Source organism: Anser brachyrhynchus (assembly GCF_964034855.1).
Source record: "Anser brachyrhynchus genome assembly, chromosome: 2".
Taxonomy (NCBI): domain Eukaryota; kingdom Metazoa; phylum Chordata; class Aves; order Anseriformes; family Anatidae; genus Anser; species Anser brachyrhynchus.
This window is the reverse complement of record NC_137695.1, coordinates 120055637-120080982: the sequence shown is the minus strand read 5'-3', so window position 1 is coordinate 120080982 and position 25346 is coordinate 120055637. Positions and strand designations below refer to the sequence as shown.

General features: G+C 38.0%; 1 protein-coding gene and 2 long non-coding RNA genes across 5 annotated transcripts in view; 2 read left to right on the top strand and 1 right to left on the bottom strand.

The window, feature by feature from the left end:
• The window catches only part of LOC308190153 (transcription elongation factor A protein 1), a 47499-nt gene that overhangs the window by 7944 nt on the left and 14209 nt on the right, over positions 1-25346 (top strand). The window contains exons 8-10 of one of the 3 annotated variants that reach the window (XM_080581174.1): positions 409-585; positions 16903-16965; positions 22160-22265. In XM_080581174.1, coding sequence (XP_080437300.1) covers positions 409-585; positions 16903-16965; positions 22160-22265 — 346 coding nt within the window. Of the gene's footprint in view, positions 1-408; positions 586-2064; positions 5904-10819; positions 11068-16902; positions 16966-22159; positions 22266-25346 lie in introns of those variants that run through there. The other 2 variants (XM_080581172.1, XM_080581173.1) reach the window with 2 other exon arrangements.
• Positions 5089-12501, bottom strand: LOC308190158. The gene is made up of 2 exons (XR_013946943.1): positions 11267-12501; positions 5089-10379 (listed from the first exon to the last, which is right to left on the bottom strand). It is a non-coding gene; the product is annotated as an uncharacterized lncRNA (long non-coding RNA).
• Positions 16972-20731, top strand: LOC308190155. Its single transcript, XR_013946940.1, has 3 exons — positions 16972-17374; positions 17604-19162; positions 20491-20731. It is a non-coding gene; the product is annotated as an uncharacterized lncRNA (long non-coding RNA).

The window sequence follows — 25346 nt, the reverse complement described above, 5'->3', positions numbered from 1 at the left end:
AGAATATGGCAAGATTTTCCTTGAAGATGAATTTTCTATTTGCCACTAGTTCCATCTGCAAGTCTTATTAAAGACTAGGTATTTAAACAAAGTATCGGTTTGTTTTACTAGTCCAGAAATCACATTTTTTTGGAAGAACTTTTCTGAAATGAGTGCCAAAATCTTACATGCAGGTGTGTTTTTCTTGTTTTTTTTTTTGTTGTTGTTAAATTTAATGGGTGGTCAGGCATCGAAGGTATTTCATGGGGAACTTGCATGCTATTCATTATGTTCTTCCTTGAGAATTCAGCTTACTTTGTCACGCCACAGGGAGTAGTGCCCTGGGGTAATTTTATCTCAAATATGTTAGTTTTACTTCATTTACTGTCTGCTTCTTCTCTTCCCCCGTTTAAATCTCACCCCGGACAGGGCGCTATCAGTGGTGTCAACAAAGAGATTCCCGTTCTTCAGTGCCATGGGGACTGTGACCCACTTGTTCCTTTAATGTTCGGTTCTCTTACTGTTGAGAAGCTAAAGAGTATGATAAATCCAGCCAATGTAACCTTCAGGACTTACTCTGGCATGATGCATAGCTCATGTAATGAGGTAATTTTCTTAATGTACAATGTTGTAGTTGTGTGGTTTATTTTTCCCTCCAAACAATTTTTTGTTTGTTTTATTTTTTAATTAAAAGTGCATGGTGCTATTGACTTATTTTACTGAGTAAGTTAATGCCTGGCTGAAAAAAACATCCAAGGGAAAAGTTTATATGACTAGTGGGGATTTCATCAGAAGACTTTATTTTTGGGTCTAGGCTAGTTGGTCTATAAAATACTTTTTTTTCTTAATTTTTATTGCTCGCTTATTAAAATAATCACCACTTTGGAATGCAGATTGAATTCTCACAGCATCAATACAACTTGGCATTCTGGGGAGAAGTGCACGTTCTGTGGATGGTTTTGGAGACATCAGAGGAACGTGGAGGGGGGTGTTGCAATTTAGAAAGAGGCAGCCTCAAAATCTGTGTTTATGGTTCTGGCTCAGAGAGCAGTTGAGCTGATGTAATGGCTTGCTGCTGCCAGAAAGGGGAGGACTAGTTCCCTCCGCTCATGACCTTGTGGCCCTCTCTTCCTGCACCGGCTCTGGAGCTGATCAGAAACTTCTTTGAACCATCTGAATTTGCTAAAATGGTAAAAGCTGCTGGCTGAAGTTTTGCTGCCTTAGTGAGTTGAAGCATTTGAACCCGCACAATGGTAGGAGCAAAAAACTGAATAGGCAGCAACGAACAGGTCTTCCATGTTTCAGTAACTTTGTAAATTTGGATTGCTGCATCTCTTTGGAACATTTATGCAGTTTAATTACATTTAGACAGTAATAGCATTGGGTTGTCATGTAAATGTATGTGTTCTTTCTTATGACAATTAGTACTTTGTGATTTTTTTTTTTTTTTTTTAATTTTTGGGGGGGTCATAACTTAATGCATTTTCTAAACTTGCATAAAGTGCTACCGTCATGTACTCCTACTGTGTATTCCTATGAAGGAGCTTCTCTGGTTTAAAAAAAAGTAAAACAAAAATTAAATTATTTCTTATGTGGATTGGTTTCCCAGTCTATTTCACAGTGTTGCTTTTCCTTCCTTAAGGAAGGAAATATCATGAAGGTAAAATTGTTTGGCTAGGAAGAGATGCTGCTGGGTTTTCGCACCATTGTTAACTTGCAAAGATTTAAAGTATGCATGAACCTGCAGCCGTAGCTACATTCAAATCCAGTCCATCCTCAGCCTGGTGCTGTTCACGTTACTTGATTAATATGTAGCTTGCCTGTTCAACCTCACCGAGAAAAAAGGTGGCCTTTGTTCTTTTTCTTTGGCTTTAACCTCTTCTGAGCAAAGATATATCTAGTGCATTGAAGTTACCTGCTTTGATTTGCAGTGTGCAAAGTGGTAAAAACAGATCAAGTAACTAATTGAATATTCAATATTTCTAGCCCAGCTGCTCACAACTGAATTTTTGAAACCTTATTTAGTGTGGCTGAATACATATTAGTAGTGAACTTCAACTAATACATACCTTTCTCTTTGAACAGGAGATGATGGATGTAAAACAGTTCATAGACAAACATCTACCTCCCGTAGACTGAAATGATACGTGAGAAGCCTTCTACATAAAAAACACCAGCATCAACTGTGGTAGAGCGTTAATCTTTTCACATGCCTGACAGGAAGCATTACTTCTGTACCTACAGTGTTACTACTGTGTTGCAAATTTATACTTAGGACAAGGATTAAATAATACGCGAGAAATGCAAGAAATGATAATCTTTTTAGTATTGATCATCCACTGATGAAATTGTAAGAATGAGGCAGCTAGGTAACAATGATAGAATGTAAACTGAGCATACTATTTTAAGACATGTCTGACTTTTGATTGCAAAATTTTGAACCGTTTGTACAAGTAATTAAAGACTAAATTTAAGGGGACAACATAAATGTGACCAGTTTAGTATGTTTGAGACATGTTTGTTCTTAATACTCTTTGAAAATAAATTAAAACATTTTGTTTATATAATGGATGCATAAAGTACCCAACAAGTGTTGTATAAAAGTATGTAACAGTGGGCATATGGTGGTAGAATAAATGTTACTGAGGACAAAGCTTTAAATGTTAAACATTAATTCTTACTCCAGATAGAAGGGTTGTCCTCCTAGAAAGACTGTTAGTCAGTAGAGGTATATCCTGTATTTGAAACACCACAATTTTTAACTGTTTTCATACAAGCAGATACTGATAATTATATCATTATAAAGGGACTCAGTACTTGTTACACCATCATTCATTGCTGTCTTGTTGCCAGTTGTTTTAGATTACTATAAAATTATGTCAAATACTGACTTGGAACAGAATTCTGAAGAAGTGCATAAGGTTAATATGAGTTTCATTTAAAAATTCATGTTTTCATATTGAACATTCATCTTATGCTTTAAACATTGTAGCTTTCATTTATGTAGAAATGTTCATGATGTATTTTACATGAGCGATTCCAGCATACAGTTTTGATTTTTCTGTCTGCTTTGGAGTAACAGGCTGAAAACAGTGCAGCCATGTAGTTTTTACTTTTGTGTATTGTTGAAGTCTCATTTGTAACATAGACATTGACTAGTTTAGATTCTCTTTTGTGGAACCACAAGTGGAATTGAGATAACTTTAAATTGTTATTGTCTGATACTTTCTTTTATTTCAGTTTGAAACTTGAGATTTTTCTGAAAAAGAAAACAGAATTTTATTTTCAAATATATGGTTGTATATTTCCCTAGATCCATGTAGCCTAAGAATATGGAGACCTACTACAGGGAAAAAAATCTTCAAGATACAGAATGTCTCTTCTTTCCGAAGCATAAAATTTTAGAACACACTGGATTACAGAAATCAATGCATGCTTTTAGTAGTTAAGAGCTGTAATTCACTTTCTGGAAATAGCTGTTTTTCTGTAGCATTTAGAGGCCATCACCATGCTAGGGATATTTAAAAAATACGCTATGCTTTTTACTACATAATAAGCTGCTTAACAATGTTCTATACTGAAATATGTTTGCAAGCAAAGAATATTCCTGTTTTGGATGCATCTGTGTTGTCAGCATTGTGATACATACCTGTAGATAAGGTACTTTCTACTCACCCAGCTTAATCAGGTGGTCCTCTTACAGTATATTTGGATTTACATCACAGGAACCTGCCAGTACAAATGTATAAATCAGGAATTATGTATGTGTATCCCTCTGACATAGCTGCTGCCAGAAATCTGGCTTGTTCACCTGGTCTGATTTCTCAGCTTTCATTACTTTTCTTCATACGTATTGCACTTCATTTTTAGGAAGCTATTTTTCTTTTCTAATCCTGTTTCTCTGGATTATTAAATATCTCAGTTGAAAAGGATTTTTTTTTCTGAACGGTATTGAGAAACTTCTACAAATTCTATCAGCGTGGATGAGGTGTCTATTAACTTTGAAGTTTAATTATTTTTTTCAGTCTCAGTCACTGTTCTATATATTTGCCAATTTGTCTTTCAGTTAATTTCTTTCACAGAAGAAACCATAATATTCTTACTGTAGTTGTGCCAAAGTTGTGTTGAGAAAACTGTATTTCCTGGCTTGGAGTCATTCCCAAATTGCATTAGCTAATTTTGCAGTCCTGCTGAATTGCAAGCTTTGTAGTCAAGCTGTATGTTATTTCCCTTAGTTTTCAGATCGATCCCTATTCCCCTGTTGTTATTCTCCAAATACTGTCTTGTTTCCAGACTTCTGCATAACCTTCTGATCTTTTTATTATTTTCTTGTCCTGTTTGGAAATTGTTTGATAACAATGTCCAGCTGCTCTTGTTTATCTTCTAATTTAGTCTGCTCATTTCACATTTTTTCTCTTCTGTTGCGATTAGTTTAAAAAGTATTTCTAAGATGTTAGAATGAGTTTGGACTTAGCTTTATTCTGTGTTAGCTTAACTCTTTTCTCAATTTGATGCACAGTCTTCACAGCTTGTGGTCAGTTTCTAGCACTTCTGCATTTTAAACTTAAAACAGCTTCAGCTATTGTCTCCATGATGCTTTGAAATGTTCTTTTAGAAACGCTTTATATGATAACTTTGTTTAAATACTCAGCTAGCATAACAATTTTTTTCTCATACTGATGTTTTGCTGCTTACTTTATCCACAAAGAGCTGTGTTACCAAAGTAAATGTAAGCAAATGTCATGACTTAATTATGAATTTCTATTCTGAGAAGAGTCCTTCCTTGTGCTTTTTATGCAGGGGAGATGTTACTTGTAGATGGGGTTTTCTAAAGAGCCCAGAAACCAGAGGAAACTTCATGGATGTATTTGAAGCCTGCCCCATTTCTTCCCATAGCAGTGTGTGTATACTGAGCTCCTGTCTTTTTTAACTTCCCAGCTCCTTTGAAAGCTGTGTTTGATCTCTTAGCTGAACTTACTCACTACCTGACGTGATTTGATGCTGGGATTGGTGCATGATGTCATTGCTGGCACGTGTTTTTAGGCTGAATGGTAGCTTGTCCCAGTGTGTTTATTTTCACAACAGTCTATTAAAATGGAGAAGCTGGGCTGTCAGTGCTCTAAATATGAAGATCCTGTTCTCGGAAACTGCGATTGAAAATCTCCAAGAATTAATTTTATTTTTTTGCGTTGTTAAACTTCATCGAAATGGGATGATGCCTTAAAAATGCCTGTTTAAGCATTGATGTGAAAATGTCCTGCTTGCAGATCAGTTTGTTTCAGTGGGTATCGAACTCCCTAATACATTTGAATTTCACATTTGAACTTAAATTTGACTGCAGTTTTGTGACGTCAGAATTCTGACTTCTTGTTAGAAGATGTTCCCCATTTTTAAGTAAACACATTGAATCATGTATTCTGAGCCAAATCTTCCGGCCATTCTTGAAGTAAATCTGTACTGTGGTGGAGGCTGTATGATTTGGTCTCTTCTTCCTATTGTGTACGATTACAACACAGTAGGTTGGTAAAAAGTACTGTACACTGTCGCTGGTATTAGAATTGTTAATTAAAACATGTTCTCTCTAATGGGGTATACTGAACTTCATTAAAATTATTAGGATGAATCTTTGAAGTAGGGGCACTGTTTATGTTAATGGATATGACTAATAACAAACTGTATATGTTAATGAAGCCATATGTACAAGGCCTGCATATCTTAAATTTTATAAAGAAATACTGAACACTTGCTCTTTGTGTTATGAAGTATAAGCCATTTATATTTAATATAAACATTTAAGATGTAATTTACTTAGTTTATTTATGGTAAGGACACAACTTTGAAAATTACTTCTGTAGTAGGGAAGTTGTAAAATCTTTCAGTTTTTATCATTGTGAAATAAATATCAATCAGTGTTTGGGAAAGTACTAACGAGTTTTTCCATACATATCTGAAAGAAGTTGAGCTTTCATGTGTTGTGAAACGGGCACTTGGAGACCTCTTGCAAATGTATTGCATAGTAATGGATGCATGATTCTGTAATACAAAAGGATGATTCGTAGTTACTGAAAAAAAAAACCAACACGTTATGATTTGCTACCGTGTTGAGAAGAATGCTAAGCATGAATTGATTTTTTTTTTTTTTTTCATATTCTAGGTTAATTTTCATTTAGCTTGCTTTCTTGGAATTTGCAGTAATTTTGAAAGGTAGAGGAAATTAAAATATTTTCCAGTACCCTTATTTTAGGACACTGAGGAGCCAAAGTCTTCTCTCTGTGTACTGTTAAACCTTTCCATGGGGATTCTGCAGTGTCAGAGAACCCTTCAAAGTTATGTTAGGTTTAGCATACATACCACTCGATATACTTGTTAAAGAAGCAGTTTTCTAGTCAGGGGTTACATGCTCCTTAGGCTAACTGATATTTGAGGCAGATCAAGTGGTATATGCAGTGTGAGGCACTCCCAAGAGAAAACAGAGAGATTATCTGGGAAGAAATACTGTAAAGTATTTAGCTGAAAACATGAAAAGGAATGGGGTCTTCATGTGGTAACAGCAGACCTCCCTCAAGCAGTTTAAAGAAAACTAAAAGTCTGCTTGTCTGCATAGAGTGACATCTACATGTTAGCGTGGAATACATTGATGAAGCTAATTAATGGATGGAAATGTGTATTAGATGCAGTGGTATATGTGAATATACAGTGGCAACTTACAGGTATAAATATAGCTGGTGACAATAAAAATGCAATAATATATAGTAATTTGTCAGTTTATGAAAAACTGACTGGTTTTCAGTGTCCATTTGCTTTCAGCCATGGCACACTTTTCAGTAGCAATACAGTTGTGAGGAGAAAAGTTGCCTAGAATTATCATAGTAAAAAATTACGGTAATATTGTATTAAACTTTATCCAATGTGGTATAAGACCATTGGTGTGGTAAATGAAGAAAGTAACAAAATTCTCAGCATGTCAACTTGTTAACCTGTAAATGGGATTCTTTGAAGACTAATTTTTTTTTTTTTGCTTGCCACTCTCTCATTACCACCAGTTGCCTTTGGGATAGCAGGTTTTATTAATTCTCCCTGAGTGAAACATGCCTTTGATATAACTTATTAAAGCTGATTTGAACGAAGTACTTATATAATTTAATCGGCATCCACAAAGTAAATCAGTAGATAATGATTTTCTCTTAGTTCCAGTTCCTGGAAAAGAACAGCCTCATTTTTTTCTCTGCAAAACCTGTAAAACTTAAAACTCCTAGCCAGTTTGCAGAGGTGTAGTCAGCTTTACTTTAGGCATCAACGTGAGAGGTTTAGTTTCTCTGTGTAGACAAGGTAGTTTTCCCTTGGGGACACATCAGAGTTTTTAAAAGGCTGCTTGTCTACGTTAACAGATGGAATCTCAAAGTCAGAATTTGGATGTTCCCTGGTAGTGAATATGAGCAAACTCTTAAATTAGTTTATACTTGGAATAATTTGCTATCTATGTCATAGTACTTTAAATGGTTGGGGGAGAGGGAGAGTCTTGAAAAGACTTGAGTATTTTGAGTCTCTATACAAATAATAAGTGGAGGTTGCCCCAGAACAGAGAAAAGCACTTTTCTGAGTGAGTCTAATAATGTGACCTTAAAAAATAAAATAATAATAAAACACATTTTCTTAAATATTTTCAATTTTCATATACTTATTCCAAGTGGAAAAATGTGAAAATAGCATTTTGAAATGTACTTAACCTACTGCAAACACAATTTGAAAATGGCACTTGGTCTATCTTCAGGTCATGCCATTATAATCTTTGGCTAGTCCAAGGAAATAAAAAAACCTACTTGTTGAAGAACGATAGAATTAACTACTCAAGATGCATGTGGCTGTTTCAGAAAGTTTGGAGGAAAATCTCACGGTTATGAAAAATCAGAACTCCCACTTGCTACAGCTCCTGTTATGAATCGAATCTTGTACTAATCTTTTTTTTTTTTTTCGCCTGTGAAGAACAGAGTCAGTTGGCTGATGCAGACTGATTGCAATTCTGTTTTGATAGACCAAAGTCATTGTTCATAAAGTGTTTGAATAAAGAGGAGGGGTACAATGAGTATGTTCTGTGGTTACATAAAACTTTTTGGAACGCTGTGAATTTTACATTCTGCGTAGATGTGTTAACAAAATTAACAAAAATTAGAGGAGCTTTTCTCATATGAAATATCAATCCTAAAAATGGAAGGCTTTAAGTACATCAATAGGAGTTTAGAGATCTTTCACTACAAATTTTTTTTGTGCTACTGTGTGAGCCTCCCCCTTAATTTCTCGCTATTCTGTCTCATAACAAAAGAGACTAGGTAGCAGAAGCATGCAACATTTCGTAGGTGTACCCTCTTTGGAGAACCTTTCCTGTCTCTTAAGTCTTCCTATTGTGGAAGGTCCTGCAGTCCAGCAAATGAGAAGCACTACTGAATTAGGGACTGGCTCTTTGCAGCAGCATATGTATGGTACTTTTGAGAGAATGTCACACAAGAATTGTCAAAACATGCTATAACAGGGTAAATGCAGTGCAACAAATGGTATGCTATTTCTTCTTTCTAATGGGTTATTTAGGAGAAAGAAGCTCTGAACAGAAGGGTTGCATAGTTTTAACTTTTGATCTTTTTTTCCCCTCTCCTGTTCTTTGGAGTTAAAACGTTACATTATAGAAGAAATTTATGCTGTACAAAGCTTCTTGTTAAAGGGTCATCTAAAAGAACAACCATGGAGGGTGCTGTGTTTTTCTTTTCAGTAAAGAATCGCTGTCAGTAAGGATGACAGAGCAGCTAATATACAGAATCTTGTTAGTAGTGGTTCAGTTTATTTGTACAATGTGCTACAGAATCAGAATGATAATTATGTGAGCTGCATTTTTTTTTTTAATGCAGATGGTTGCAGAAAAGGATATGCATTACCATTTGGTTAGTCTTTGATTTCCCTACTGAAATATTTCTCTGGTGCTCCTTTCATTACTTTAGATGTTAAATGTATGATTTGCTTTCTCCTTACAGTCCTGCTGCAGCCCCTTGTAAGTGCTACATCACATTTGATTTACATTTATGATTTCCTTACCTGATACGTTTTGAATGTTAGTAAGATCTAATATGCATTTTAGAACTTTACTTCCATTTCCAAAGAATAAGGTATTGATTGGTATTTTTTTAAAATAGATTAGTACGGGAAGACTTCATTTCAGAACTTAAATATGTTTGAACTAAGCATACTGACAGATTTGAGATTTTTGGTTTTCTGATAAGTGTTATCCCTGACCTAATTTGTACCTACTGTAGAACACAAACAAGCTTGTTTACCATACAGTGTAGCGATAGTTCTCAGCTGCTAACACGTCGTGTACCGCTTTTATCGTTGATACGGTAGTGAGAAAAACAATAATAAATTTCATTTGAAGTTAGCATTTAATTTAATCTGAGTTAGTTATTACGAGTACTGGGTCAGTGCATCTAGACAAAATGAACTAAACCTGAGCTGTCACAAGCCTTTAAATGTTGAGAGCATTGCTATTTTTCTCCAAAATCTGTCCATGAAAGGAAAGGTAATCTTTTAAAGGAATGGCACCTTTGTTTTTTCCTTGGGCATATAATAAAGGAAAAAGCTACAACGTTTCTGTATGCTTGTCCAATTCATGGCCTTGATCTACCCTCTGGGAAGATCCTAGCTAGCTCCCAAATTATTTTTATTGCTTCAAATGTCTGTGTATGTCTAGACCGTTCAACTAGCAGATTCTGCAACCTCTGTGTGCATTGAGCACCGTGCAGAAGTGCTCTAAAACCGCCTGCCTTTATGTGGCTTCAGAACTTCAGGCAGTCTTGCTGCAAAGTACATGACGTGTAATTGCAGTGTCAGTAGTCTTTGCTCTAACTGCTTTCTTGAGTGGCAGCTCAAGGAAAATGCCTGTCTTACCTCTGCTCCAAAATGCCGGTGTTTTCCAGCCCTCACCCACAAATGCACCCACAGCATTTGACAGTTTACTAATAATAGGTTCCAGAAGCACACATAAGCACCCTCCTGAATCTTAGCAGGGGATAATCGGCGTGTAATCTTTACATAACGTGTGGAAATGCTGATTGCTTTCTTGATGTAAACACTTTGATTTTATAGAGAAAGTAGTTAAATGATGCTGTTTGTCTTTTTTATTCTCCCAACTACAACAAAAAATGAATGGTAATGAGACATTCACAAACAGAAATTTATGGTACATATTACAGATTTATGTTAAACTTTATAATTGCATATGTATATAATGGCCATATACGAAGTTTAGACTAGTTTAAAGACTTAGAAGGAATTGAGACAGTATAGGGTGTTATTTGGCTAATGCAAAAGTTTTTTCCTTGTCTCCATCTCAGTTGTATGAATTCCCGATCCTGGATCTTTGAAAAGAAAAACGCAATTTGAAATCCTCCGTGTCACACAAAAACAAGAAGAGACGGACTTTGTAGAAGGTCTTTTCGGTGACAGGGAAGGAGGGCTTTCCCATCTTTTCGAAGCTAGGCAGGTTGAACGCTGTCAGCGCGGACCTGAGGGCGGAGGCAGGCCGTGCAGCCCTAAAATGGCTGACTCGCTTAGGGCACGTTGTGCAGCGCGTTGTGCGCCAGCTCCTCCACAGGCGCTGAGCCGAAGGTTTAGGGAAAACTACCCCTGAGCGGTGCTTCTCGGGGTGAACCCGGGGGTCGGGCCGGAGGGGCCGGCACAGCCCGGGAGCCCATTTCATTGCCCTTTGCCTTTTGTCTGGGTGCCCCCCCCCTTCTCCACACACGCCCGGGGGCTCTCTCGGCGCTCCGCAGCGCTGCCTGGCTCCCGCGGCCGGCGCTCGGCGAGCGCTGCCTGGCGGCGCCGCGCCCGCCGCTGGTGCTGCTGGGGCGGGCCGGGACGCAGCGCCGCGGCCTGGCTCCAGCTCCGGCTCCGGGACCGTCCCCGACACCGACCCCGTCCCCGTGCCCGGCCCCGGCCGCGTCCCGCGGGCAGCGGGCGTCCCGCCCGGGGGGCGCCATGACCACGGAGGACGAGATCATCCGCATCGCCAAGAAGATGGACAAGATGGTGCAGAAGAAGAACGCGGTGAGACGGGGCGGCGGCGGCGGCGGCGGGCTTGGGGCGGGCGGGGCGCGGCGGCGGCCCCGGCCCCGGCCCCGGCCCCGGCCCCGGCCCCGGCCCCGGCCCCGGCCTCGCCTTGTCCCCTTCGTGCCGGGGGGCGAGCGCCCGGTGATAGCTGCACGGAACGGCAGGCGTGTAAACGGCGTGTCTGCCGCCTCCGTACCGGGCGGCCGCGGGGCTCTCCTCCTGTAGTTCTTCATATCGTTGATCTCCTTACACAATACTACCTTAATGCGTAAAGTTTTTATGGGTGCCTTAAATACTCAGTGCCTGTTTCTTCTCAGGAAGAGCAGTCAGGCACTGGGACGGGTTGCCCAGGGGGGTGGTGGCGTCACCGTCCCTGGGGGTGTGCAAGGAAAGGTTGGACGTGGTGCTTAGGGACAGTGGGTGACATTGGTGGTAGGGGGATGGCTGGACCAGGTGGTCTTGGAGGTCGTTTCCAACCCTAACGACTCTGTGATTCTTATTCAAAGCTTATCTGTGTGAAAGTGTTCATAGTACTATATAGTAGCCACGTCAATGACTTTTTTTCCTCTTAAACATGACATAAATTACTACTAACGCTTCTAGTAATGCTTACCTATCTATAGAAATACCACTTGTATTATACCAGTGAAATTTGTTTGTTTCCCACTGACTGGATCAAATTTCCTTACAGCAAACAGTGGCACCGAACGCTTTCAATAACAGCTGACAGAAAGGACAGTGGCTTGCAGCTAGTGGATCCAGGGTGTTGGGAGTTGTAGTCCTCGTCCTTCTCATGCTGAAGGTGTTCACGTCCTGATTCATGCCCTTATGAAACTAGTCTGCAGGCTTTTCTGGGATGTAGTAATTCACAGTTCTTCCTTTTCTTTCTTTCCTCCTACTTGCAAGCACAAAAGGATTCATTGTCTCACTTTCCCAACTCTGAAGTTGGAGTAGTGGTTCTGTTTTGTGATGTATCTCGTACCTCAAGTATCTACAGGGAGCCTACAGGAAAGCTGGGGAGGGACTCTTTGTCAGGGGGTGCAGTGATAGGACAAGGGGGAATGGCTTTAAACTGAAAGAGGAGAGATTTAGATTAGATGTTAGGAGGAAACTCTTCACTCAGAGGGCGGTGAGGCACTGGCACAGGTTGCCCAGAGAAGCTGCGGATGCCCCATCCCTGGAGGTGTTCAAGGCCAGGCTGGATGGGGCTTTGGGCAACCTGGTCTGGTGGGAGGTGTCCCTGCCCATGGCAGGGGGGTGGAAACTAAGGGATCTTTAAGGTCCCGTCCAACCCAAACCATTCTGTGGTTTTGTGATAAAAACATATGGACAGTCAAGTACAGTCAATTCCGTGTTGTTCGGAAGACTTCTGGCAACAGAAAGAAGATGGCAACTCCCCGATAATGCGGGAACAACTGCTGGTGCTGGGGAGCATCAGTGCGGCGATACCGTAGGTGCTAAATGACCACCAGGCGTTTCTGGGTGGCTTAGGGGCTGGGCTGTAATCCTTAGCAGCAGCTGGGGACACGCAGGCAGGTGCTGTAGTGCAGGTAACCCAGTGCAGGCAGCTCACAGCTGCAGGAGCGGCGCAGCGTCTCCCTGGGGTCAGCCTGGGTCGGATGCGGCGAAGCCCAGCGCCGGGGCAGTATCAGCTCTGTGCCCGAGCACCGCCAGCAACAGCCCCAGCTGTGGTTTGGACTTTGAACAGAGCTCGCTGCTGCACGCCAGCGGCTCCCTGCGGGGTTTGATGCCGCCTCGGAAACCTTGCAGTGCCGAGGGCCTGCCCCTGTGGCAGATAGTTGAGGTCTGGCAGTTTATCCAAAGCGTGTGTGCTGTGGTGGCAACCCTGAGATGTATGTCAGGAGAAGGAGTGCATCGGTATTTAACTCGGCAGCTTTTCTGTGTTTTTCATGCTGGTCTTTGTCAGTTATAAGGTGTTTCTCTTCTAATTGCACTTAATCCTTCTCTGCAGTTAAAATGCTAACTTTAGCAAAGTGACTGAGATAATTTCTATACAGAGGTACTTGGTTGTCTCACAAAGATGAAGCTGGGTTGAGAAATGTGCTCTTACATAAGCACAGACTAGACAGTCATGTTCCTGACAATTTCATGTGTTCCTTTCCCCATTTTTACTCAACGTGAACAGGAAATTTTTAGACAGTTTCCTTATGCTGCCAAGCACCTGTTTTAAAATCTAAAATACTTTTTATGTTTCTCAGTATTTGGTGTATGTCTTTGCGAATGATTTGATGAAACCCATCAATAAGAAAAGCTTTGATACCTTTTCCCTCTGAAGTTGTCAGGAGTCAGATGGCAAGAGACACTCAGTCGCGCATACAAGAGGTGTCCCTGCGGTTTGTGACAGAGCCCTGTTTGGCATTTCTTTTGATGAGATGAAAAGGCAGCCAGTGCAGACACCCTTCCTGAGTCAGGTTCCTGGTGACTTGCCTTGACTAAAGCTTTAATTGCAGCTGTGCAGATTTCACAACTATTTACTGAAGCGATAAATACGGTTCTTGAAGGACGAAATAATCAAGCAACGTTGTATTTAACACACTATGAGATGCATATTTCTGCTGTTACTTCAAGTATTGATTGCATATTGGAAATAGATGTCACCATTCCTTCAGAATTAATGTGGTTTGGTTAAAATGTGTGTTGGGCCTTCCTATAGCTTTTGTTGTATGTAAATACGCTCTTCTCTTACTGAGTTACTTTAATGAATGGTTATGAAAGATAAGGTTGCACCCATGGATTAAAAAAAAACCGCAACAGTTGAGTAAGTTTAGGGAAGAAAATTGTCCAAATTATTAAATGTTTGCTCCCATAAGTAGAACAGATCTGTAACTGTATAGGTCTGTTGTCTTCAGAAACGTACTCCATTTCCTATAGCCTGAAGCATAGCTTTAAAATATGCGTAGAGAACATCATTCTGTTGCTGTGATCTGGTCAACTGAGGGAAGCTGAGAGGAGTGATCTATTAAGTCTGTAGCTTAAAGGTCAGGTAAACTGGAAGCCAACAGGAATGGGGCTGGGGCATTGCCTTTCACTTTCTATAAAATTATAGAAATGTCTTGCAAAAAAAGATTTGTAATAATGTCTGTAATAGTTTTTAAAACAGGACAGTCTTACACTAGAAAAATTGGAATTACAGCTTCCGCTTTGATTTGGGTTGAAGAGGACGTTCGACTTTATGATAAGAAAAGTGGTTGTGAAAACTTGCATAGTTGCTTTTACAGTTTGGACTTGATTTAAATTTAATGCATCTAGTTCTTAGTACACCTAATGCAATTGACTAGAGAAGAGTTAAGGCTTAGAAAGCACCAGTGCGTTAGAGATGTTGAGAATTTAGTACAGACAACAGCATGAAATGTAGGCACTGGACAGACAGTGCATCATTTTGTGATTTATTGCATGGCCTGTTAACCTATATATCGAGCTGTTAGTTTTGGAAAATATTTAGGCTGGGAACAATAGAGTTGTTTTGACACCTACAGCTGGAAAAACAATTAGAAATACATTCCATTCGAAATTTTTGCCTGCAAGATGAGTTAAAAAGAGAGCTATAATCCCTACTTTGTATTACAGTATCATTGTTATGCTGACTGCAGTACCAGACTACAGTGTCCTGAGTTTATTTTGAAATCACAAACCGTGTACAGTTTGCTAATAAGTTAGTTGGTTTGCAGGTAAGTGTTACCTGATTATATTTTCAAAAAGGACTTTTTATTCTTTTTGTTACTTGTTTTGTTTGGCTAAGATTTTTTTTTTTAATTTTGGTAGGAGTAAAGCTAATTGACTTGTTTTAATTCAGTCTATATTTGCACAGAAAAAAACAAAACCAAACATGCTTATGACTGTTTAGAGAAAGATACGGATTAGTATACTAACTCAGTTCGGCATGAGATTTTCATGAAAAAAAAACCAGCATGAGATTTGCTGGTCTTGCACCACTGCTACTAAAATTCCATAGGTAAAACTGGAGGAGCTTTGTACAGCACGAATAAAAGTTAAATAAGACCTTTTTCTTGGGACAGCAAAACAGTAAAGCTTTGATTTTATGAGTGAAGTGAGTTTGTGTAAGGTGGGAAGTACTGAAATTTTTACTTTTAGATGGTTCTTTGCTGTCACACATTTAAAAACAAACAAACAAAGGTTGTAGTAGACATTTGAAAGCATCCGAAAGTGTGCCTGTTTGGATGTGACTCTAAAATGCCACTTTTGTTTTACTCGGCCTGTTGGTGGTTGGTTTATGTGCTATCTTTAGTGGTTAAGTTGGAAGACCGTGCAGGTGCAGCAGCAGATTACATGAGTTTCTTTGCAACAGGTGTCAGAAGTTGGTTGGGAAGAATTTAAAAACAAAGACAAATGGAAATGAAAAGATGCAAAATGCATGTTATAATGCATACTTTGTGAATATGTAAAATGCATATAGAAGTACATAAAATAGGATGAGTTGAGAGAGAGGTAAGGAAAGAGAAAAGGATCGATTTCTAAAGAAAAGAAAGATGGAAATTTTGTGAAGTTGGTTTCTAAACCTCTGTGAATTTAAAAAAAAAAAAAAAAGGCAATAAGGTAATGGGGTTAGTCTGGGCAGAGTGGCCTCTAATATGAGAAGTCCTTTGCCTTCTTGCTGTTCTTAGGTCACAGGTACAGAACCACATGTACTTGAATAACAGCAAGCATTTCTTAACCTTTGGGAGTTTGCTGTACTCTGCCAACACGTGTAGCAAGGAGTGGATGATGCAGAGCTTTGCTTAAGTGAGTGAGGAAATTTGGAAGCCTCTTGTTTGCATTTATGAAAACTTTTAAGTAAGGCCAGCATCACAAATGAACAAATTGTTAGAGCAGCTGTGTATATAGATTGTCATCAATATTTAGGAGGTTTGCTAACGGTATCATCTCTGAAATAAACTCATCTATCTAGAAAACTAGTGCTTTTATAACGTTAATCTATACCTTTCCTTATCTTAGCAGTGGAAGAGGAATAAAGAAAACTGCGTGGCAGCTATATAATAAACAAATGCATTAGCTCAGATGTTCTAGTGCATTAGGATGGGCTCTGGCTTCCAGTCTGGAAAATGTTGATGCTTGGCCTGCCTGGTGTAGGCTAAATACTCTTGTCTGTCTGCGCTAACCTATGCAGTCTAGTATGTATATTTCATTGAATTAATATTTAAAGTCAGTAGTTGAAAATAAGACTCAAAAGCAAGTCTTGCTCAACTTTTTTTTTTTTTAATTGGGGCATTTGTTAGTAGACATGCATGCACAGTTGTCATTTCTATGGGGAACAGTAAACCCGTGTCTAGTCAAATAGCGTAATCTGATTATCATTTTTTAACCAGCATAATTTTACAGCTTTACCACACCACTATAAATACAGTTAAGAAAGTGAGTTATAATGAGCTGCATTATTGATGGACTGTACAGAGCTTCTCAACTCAAATTCTTGTTCTAGAACAGGTGAGGTTGTTGTAAACTAACAACTGTTGTCTGGTTTGTTTCTGATGCTACTAAGGGAAATGTGCCTGAGGACTCCTGTTGTTGAGGATGTGTGTTGGTTAAGTGGCAATTTACAGAATGCACTGACTGGCATTTGAATTATATGGGATAAAACTTCCCTAGTCTTTTGGTGAATACTTTGAATTCTGAGTTAATTTTTAGTTTGTGAAGCAGAACATTCCTTGGCCTAGAATTGTTCCATGAATAAACTGGGAACTGATGGTTTGAATCCAGTCTGGGACCTTTAAGGCACGTTAGAGTATGTTGTTGATACTATTTTTAAAATACCTCATTGCTACTAAATTGACTTTTTTTTTTTCCTTTTTTCAGGCTGGAGCTCTTGATTTATTAAAGGAGCTTAAGAATATTCCCATGACCCTTGAATTATTACAGGTATGATTTTTTTTATTGTTATGCTGCAAAAATTAACCCTGTAATAATGAAGATGAAGCCAGCAAATTTGGAAGATTGCACTAATTAAAATAGATTCCTATGGAGAAACCACCTGAAGAATCTGTTAATTTGGGTAACTAGTCTTATTTCACCCTGATTCAGGACACTTAAGTCTTTACTTCCACTCTTGCAGGTCATCTTTGAGTTGACAGTAGTCAATGTTGTTACGGACAAAGGAAAAGTACTGCTTATAGACTTGCCTTACTTATACTTTCAGATTCTTATTAACAGAAATGTGATGCATTTCCCTCTCTGTAAGGGAGAATGCACCTGATTAGAGCTCCTGCTTTTATGTGGTTTGTTCTGTAGCTGGATTTTAAGTGAAGAGAACAGTAGTTCATACCTTCAGGTAGGTTGTATTTGAGCATTTCCTTTTTTATCCATGTAACTCTGAGTAGCGTAGTTCTTAAGGTAATTACAGTACTGGTTTTGCTCCTCTGTGCAGGTGTGGTGCTGTCTCACACTTGGATGCATACGCGCTCATTTTGCTTATCTCTACATCTCTAACATAGTATACTACTTTTGTAAACTTTTCAAAAAAATAACTCAGTGAACTTTATTTACATGTCAAATTTCAGAGTTTGTCATGTAGTTCTGCAGTGATCAACTTTTGTTTCAAATTAACTGGATATTACCTATCTCTATGAAAATTTGCAAATAGCAGAGGTAAGTGGAAGACCTGATTTTTGCTGTGGGAGCCACTTAAATGGCAAAAGACTGAAAAGTATCATTTTGCTAAGTGACAGTGGCCGCAGATAAAGAATTAGCTAGAAAGATAAAAGTATCAGTAACAGCATCAGTCTTTCCTATATATTTGTAAAATGTATTTATTTCAGTACATTATCAGTAATACCGTTTGCCACCAAAAATAGGAATTTGAAAGTTTCACCTTCATGCATGAATGAGCATGGCTGATACAACTCTGCAACGTTTTTCCCTATGTCCAACCTTGTTCCTAAAACAGAGAAACAAAGCACCTTCTCCTACCCTAATTTTTTTGAGTTTCGCTGTGCAGATCTTATTAAAACTAGTTGTGTTTTATATATATATATATATGTATACATGTATGTATGTATATATTTCCCCTTTGGAATGAAAAATCTCTGTGCAAGTGCTCTGAAAATTCTTTATGTATGTGTAAATACTGCTTTGCAAAACTCTTCTGGTTAGTGTGATGAATGAGACTTGGAGTGGTTTTATACAAAACAGCAGAACTATCTTTACCCTTTAACCTTAAGGATCTGAAGAATGTACAGGTAGATAACTCGTTCTTTTTTAGTCGCAATGAAAACTTTTCTTACTAGTGTTATCAGCAGAGGGGACTCTTAATCTTGGTGAGTATAAACTCAAGTGTCTCTCTTCTAGGGCACTTGTGTGACCCTGACTTAATTTCTATGGATTGCATACTAATCCTGTCCTGTTTTTTATTCTATTTGAAAGAAGCTTATTTATTTCCATCCACATCACGGGTACCTATTTTTAAAGTGGAATAATATTTCTAATGAAAGGTTGTTTTTAATCTGTATTGGGGGGCACCATATGAGTTTTTAAAGAAGATTTCTCTGTAAGTCTAGCAGTAAGTCTAAAGGGATGAGCTATTTTAGTCTTGCTTAGTAGACCGACTGTAGCTTTGTTAAGAAGTTTTTCTGAAGTATCCATTGCTGTATCCCAGACGCTTTTTGGCTGTGTAAGATTTCATTTAAACTGAAATTTACATTTTTTTAAAGAGTTTTATAAATGCGTAACATCCATTCTACATTTCTTTTTTGGTCTCCCAAAATTGCTTAAACAGTGGAGGACTTGGAGCAACAGTTGAAATGGTGGGTCATTAGTATGCTAACGTTAAGGAGGATGATGGTGTGAAAGTGGGAGCACTTACTTCCTCTAACTAGACTGAGATATCTATTGATATGTTTGGACTGATGAAGCACAGGACACAAATGAAAATCATACTTCTACATTCATTTTTGAGCAGTTTTCAAAATGGGCTACTTTGAGAAAAGCACCGCTGATTGATGTGGTAGTTTCATTATTCCTTTGTAATATAAGGAGTGACAATTCGTCTTGTGACATGACTGGCAGTTCAGTCTGAGCCCGGGAGATCCTCTGACAATTTACAAGTGCAAGGAATAGGAAGGTACGTGTCAGTAATTTGGGTTTGTGCTTGTGTCGTGGGTCTTTCTTACCTGCCTTCTGCCACAGAAGAATGAAGTGATTATATCCAATAATCTGTCGTATCTACCAAGTTATATGTGAGCAGGGTGATGTGCCTCCTTAACAGCTGTTGAGCTGAGCTATGCAAGGAGCCAGTAGCCTTTGTAGCACGTGATTTATGTGGTGATCAGAATTACAAATCTGTTTAGCAGCTGCACAATATTAAAGACATTGTTTCTCTGACGCTAATTGTGGGTAGTGCTGCAGCTAAAGAGAGACGGTCTTTATTTTAACCAACAGGTTTTACTGGAAATCGCGCGCACACATGCACACACCCCTGTGCAGAAGTAAGCCATGATATATGGTCCTTGTTAATGACTCGCCAGCCCATTGGCAAGTTGTGGAGACCTGGGAGGTTGGAGGTGGTCATTCTCTAGGACTGAATTTGGCTCTCTTTTGGTCCAAGTGCTCACAAATTCTCTGTCCTGTTACTTTCGTAGAGTTTAAAAATGGTAGCACCTGTGCTTGCTTCAGTGGTTGCCTTTCTTCCCTAGCTCTGTTCCTTTCATTTTGGTCCTTTAGTGTATTTTAGAGAAGAGTAGCTACCACTGTGTGCTTTGTTTTGGGTTCACATATAGGTTACGTGTGATGACTGTTGTTCATACCGTGTAAAGGCTGTTTGGCCTACAGCTTGAATGCTTTGGAGGTGAAAACAGATATTTACTTAAGTCTGAGCCTCTTAAAGAAAAGTGAATGAGAAGCGCTTGGGAATTTGAAGTTAAGAAGAATGATCCATACAGATACCTGCATGTTTATAAACTGGCACAGAGATAATACAGTTTCACAGGTTAAATTGGACTAGACAAAAATACCAATCTTCCACTTAAAATGGCTCTCACAGTAACAGTTCCTTAGGGTGGAAGACTAAACCTGATATGTAATTGAAGTATGGTCATTTAGAGAATATAACAATGACCTTTTGTGATTACCTGTGTCAGTTTGCAGGCAAATAGTTAGGCAGATCATACCTTCCTGTCTTTTTTGGTGAGGCCAGATCACGTGTTCAACAAAAAGCAAAACAAATGAAGTGAGTTTACATACTACTTTAAGAAAGCTGAGAGTTTAGACAGTTACCATCATAGGTTCTGCTCGTGTGATCAGAGAAAAAAATAATTAATTTTGAGTTTTACTTGAGTTTTTCTACATTAAGTAAAGATGTAGGTTGGTGTCCTTCCCCATTTCTGATAAAAGTAGGCCATAGTTATACCCAGTTAGCCGCAAAGGGTTTTCTTGTTTGTTTGTTTTTTGTAGGTACATTTTTTCTCATTCAGATGTGACAAGTACAATTTGGATTTCCAAATGTATGTTATTTTTATTGTCTGAACATAATGTCCAGAGTATATATTTAACATGTCAAGGCAGTTGGTCAGTACTGCTCTGGTTAGGCCTTTGTGTGATGTGTGATGCTAAAGTATATCATGAAAAGAGCATGCAGTTAAAAGTAGAGGAAGAAATGCGAAGTGCCAGCCCGTAAGTGAAGTCCTTGGCCTGTCCTCAGTGCTCAACCACAGAAGGGGAAAAGTGAAAGGGAGAGGAAGAGCTGCTGCATCTAGTTGGTGTTTTCTGTTAGTCTGAGTGTGCAGAGTCCATCCTGAAAAAACCTTTCATACAAGTGAGTAGCCATCTGTTTTCTTTAGTCTAAAATATGTTTAGAACTGGTGCTGAGACCTGAGATTTTGATATGCTTCCTTTGGTGAAATAGCTGCTGAATATTTCAGTACATTTCCAGTCATTTAGCACATCCGTGGTGCACAAAGAAGTGTTTTGTGTGGGCTGTAAGGAGTAATTTACAGGAACAAATCGTTTCCGTTTTTAGTGTAACACAAAGATTTAAGTTTTCCTTTAAAGGATAAGACGTCTATGACAAACCACTTCAAAAGTACATAGAATAAATTACATTTAACGAGTCTGCCGAATAATAAATGCAGCAAAGCTGAGCATCTTAAGAACAATCCAGAAAATTTACTCATCAATCAAAATATAAAACCGTAGTAAAATGCTTATTTGTATTGTTAAATGCTTTATTCCTTTCCCAAAACTAAAAGTGTGGAAGTACTCCGTTATAATAACAAGTTAGCTGAAAATACTCTGAAGTGAAACTTCTGTTGCTGTTAATCTAAATCTAATGTTCACGAGGACATAAATTATAGCTCTTAAAAGGAAAAAAATCTAATTCTTAAAAGGAATGGATTGTAAATAAATCTCATCTTCACCCTGTAGGTGGCAGTAGTGCCAAAGTTTTAAAGCCTGTCACCAGCGTGGCATTTTCAGAAGTGTGGGCAGTTCTTACTGTTTCTACCTAAAAGCAGAAACCTCTGTACTTAAGATTTTAAGGAATCTCAATATTGCTAAAATTGCTAGGAACCTAAAACATGGTCACTCCCAACTGATACTACAGCTTCTTTCACAGCCAGCGAATGGGAATTCGAAGAATATGAAGTTACTGAAGCAGTTAGCGAGCTTCTGCTCGTGCCAAAATATAAATACAGTCATTGCTTCAAACAAAAATAAGATTGTGAGGTTAGAACCTTTGCTAAAATATTTTTATAACATTCAAATTTATATAAGGTTTTCACTTTGTTAGATGTTTTGAATGCCATACTTAGTTTAGGTAAGTAGTTCTGTAGAGGTTTTTTTTTGAAATGATTTGGGAACAGGAATCTTCTAATGACTCTTCTTCACCTCCAGACTTTTGTGATGTATACAAATGTTACTGTTGTTGTACTTCATTGTAAAATGTAGATGTTCTTAAAGTAAGTTCTGTAAAGGTTTGCAGCATTTCATCCTAATATTCTTAAGAACAAACAAAAATAGTTTATTTTTTTAAAAAAGTTGTATTTGGACAACTTTATAAAAATTTATATTTGTTTAATTATCTTCATGTCACCTTTCATAGCATATGTTTTTATTTCTGTTGCAGTCTACCAGAATTGGAATGTCAGTGAATGCAATACGCAAGCAAAGCACAGATGAAGAAGTTACATCTTTAGCAAAATCTCTGATCAAGTCTTGGAAGAAACTGTTAGGTATGGTGACACAAACTTCTATTTTTTTGTTACTTGTTGTTTTACTGTTTCAGCTATATGCAGATTTGATGCAAATCCTTCCACTTCCTTGCTTCAGATATACTTGTGCTCCTACTTAAGTATTGAAACTATTTGTGTGAAGGTAGGTTTTTTTTTTTAATCTCTTTGACTATCACCAGTGCATTACTGTGAAAATGTATTCAGAAACAAAGTTAATATACTTTGATTAGGGCTGACAAACAGTAGGAAACCAACTTCTGCAACATGACTCATTTCTGAAGTCTCTTTGCCTGCTGTTGAGCTAGACTGACTGTGCTGCAGTACTAAAAACTAACGAACCTTTTCGTGACTATTTCCTTTGTCAAATATAACAGATACTCAGAAGAGTTTGTGCAAAACTCATATGAAAGTGTAGAGACTTTGAAGTTTGGTTATACAGTGACATGTGAAGAGAACAAACACTTAAAAAAAACACCTTTAAAATTCTGTTATAACTTACAGATGGTACATATTTCTCTAAAACCTTGATAGTTTTAAATAACTTACTGATTGATGAGTTAATACTTTTTGTTTAATTTTCATTACAGATAACTCAATAGAGTTATCAAAACCTTTTTGCTAACAGATGGTTATTCAAGGATACCTTGTAGCACTTAATTCTAATGTATTTGAAAACACTCTAATCTGAAGCTGTATCTTTCAGTTATTTTTGCTCATAACACTAGTACTCAATTTCATTTCTTTGGATCCCATTTTAGATAAACTAAGCTTTAGAAAGCTTAAAATTTTGAAATAGGAAAGAGTTTTTATTATTTTCTCCTGATTTAAATATTTGACGTTCTGTCTAGAAAACTATGTTAAATACCTGGGTTCCATTTCAGGGGTAGCCTCAGTCAGCCTCATTTTGTCAAATCTGTTAGTCTCATTTTATCCCAGTCAGTCTCATTTTAGCAATTATGAAGTATTTTATCAAATACTTTATTATTCCTTTTGTAAATGTTGTAAAAATGACTTTATATCCCTTTGCCAGTGTATGCACGTAAATATGGACAAATTGTGACAGTTTTCATAATCTTCTTTTCTACAACTTATATATCCTAATAAGAAGTAACAGCTTCTATACCACAGATATTTTTTAACCTACCTTTAAAATGCTAGGTAACGCTCATTAGGCTAGTAGTAGTAATTAAATTTTATCAGCATCTTGCGTATTGCCTAAATACTTCTAAAATCATACTGAATTTTAATATAAAATAAATGCATGCTTTATAAAGGATCTGATCAGAATTCACTGGTAAAAAATAGAAATCATGTACTTCTGATTAAATTTCTACTTATATCTTGAAGTCCAACTATCTGATGCATAAAAATGGTAAGATATGTAAAAGCAGCAATAGACTTGCCTATTAACTTGACCTCCTCTAGATACTTAAACGCAGCAGCTGGACTGAGGAACCTAGATCTCTCAAGTTACTCATCTAAGTAAGAAATATGTAATAAACAATTTAAAAAAGAAAAGAAAAAAGGCCCTGTCCCTGTTGTTTTTTGTTGTTGTTGTTTTGTTATTGTTGATTGGTTGTTCTTATATTTTTTTTTAGATTTTTGATAGTGTAACTTATTTTAGGCAACAAAGCAGAAGAAATAGTGTTTTCCACAGAATTCTCAGCTTTTGGGAATTCGCCCAGATACTGCATTTTGCACTAGCTAAGCGTTCTGGGTGTCACTGTCCTTTGAGCAAAGGAATTGCAATTTATTTGTTAAGACAGTAGAAAAAGGTTTCTGTTTCATTATTTTAAACATAATTTCAGTCAGTCAGTCAAACTTGTTTTAATATATTGTTACCTATAGCTGACTGATATGTAACTGTTTAAACATTGTGAAACACAGGAATTATTCCTCAGCCTCTGAGGGTGGTCTTGCTATAGAAGTCTGGAATAAGTCTTTGCTGTCTGATGATGACGGTAGGTTGATCTCAGTGTAGGCTGCTGCTGAAAGAGGTGGTCTTGACCTCCCTTTTGCAGAGGTGCCTTCTTGCTCCTTCCTGTGCTAAGACTAGTGCTCAAGTGGCTATCCAGAAGGTCAGAGATGGGAACTGACCAGTTGTAAACTAAACATACTGTTCTTCTGGATTATATCTCAACTGTATCAGATTCTTGATCCATCCCTTTTGCAGTTACTGATTCCTGCACAGGGACTGAGGCAGTAACATGCAGCTGGGGAAAGGTGGGACTGCTGCTTTTGATGGTTGCTACATTCAGATTGCTTTAAGACAATTGTGAAATCTACCTTAAGACTGCTTTCATCAGGTGATGTCAAATGTGAGGAACTGCAATGTAAATAGCAAATATTTGGCAACAGTCAGAACTGAATATGTTCTTGGGGCAGAGGGTATGTGACCTTTGTTCATTCTCTAATTTTTGTTACAGGGGAAGATATTGCTCTATGTACATTACGGTGCTAGGTTTGCTACAGTTGTGATTGTGCATTTATTATATAAAATCAAACAAATTTTGAAAATACAGCACTGCTTATATTAAAAACTGATGTAGTTAAATTCTCCTGTGTAGACCGTATAATAAAGCACAGTAGGTTAAATGTTTCACCTCTTATTTCACTGCTCAGTATTCATTAGAACTTAGTGTCATAACTCTGGAAGATAGGGTATCTGGGCTGCATGAAGCATGGGTGGGAATCTTACAAAGTACTCTTATTCTGTTTTATCATTAGTTTTGACTTTCTCAGAAGAATACGAAATACCATATGTTGAGCTGCTTGAGAAATCAGTTTCGATTGTGCTGTTTATAGTGCATGTAAAATGGTATGGATCAAAGATGGCAACAGAAGCGGACAGCTGTTAATCGTACCAAGCATTGTACTCAGAGATCTGAAGTCTTTGTGAGTTATTTTTATAAATGACATTTTGAATTTAGGAAAGAATCTTTGACTGTTCAGGGTGCATGTACTATCTAAGTTGAATGCTTTTGGAACATGTGTTTTAAAGATGCATGGGAAACAGAGAAGAAATCAAAATAAGGTTGTGAATCACCAGAGTGTTAACAGATATTTATGGCTCGCCTGGAA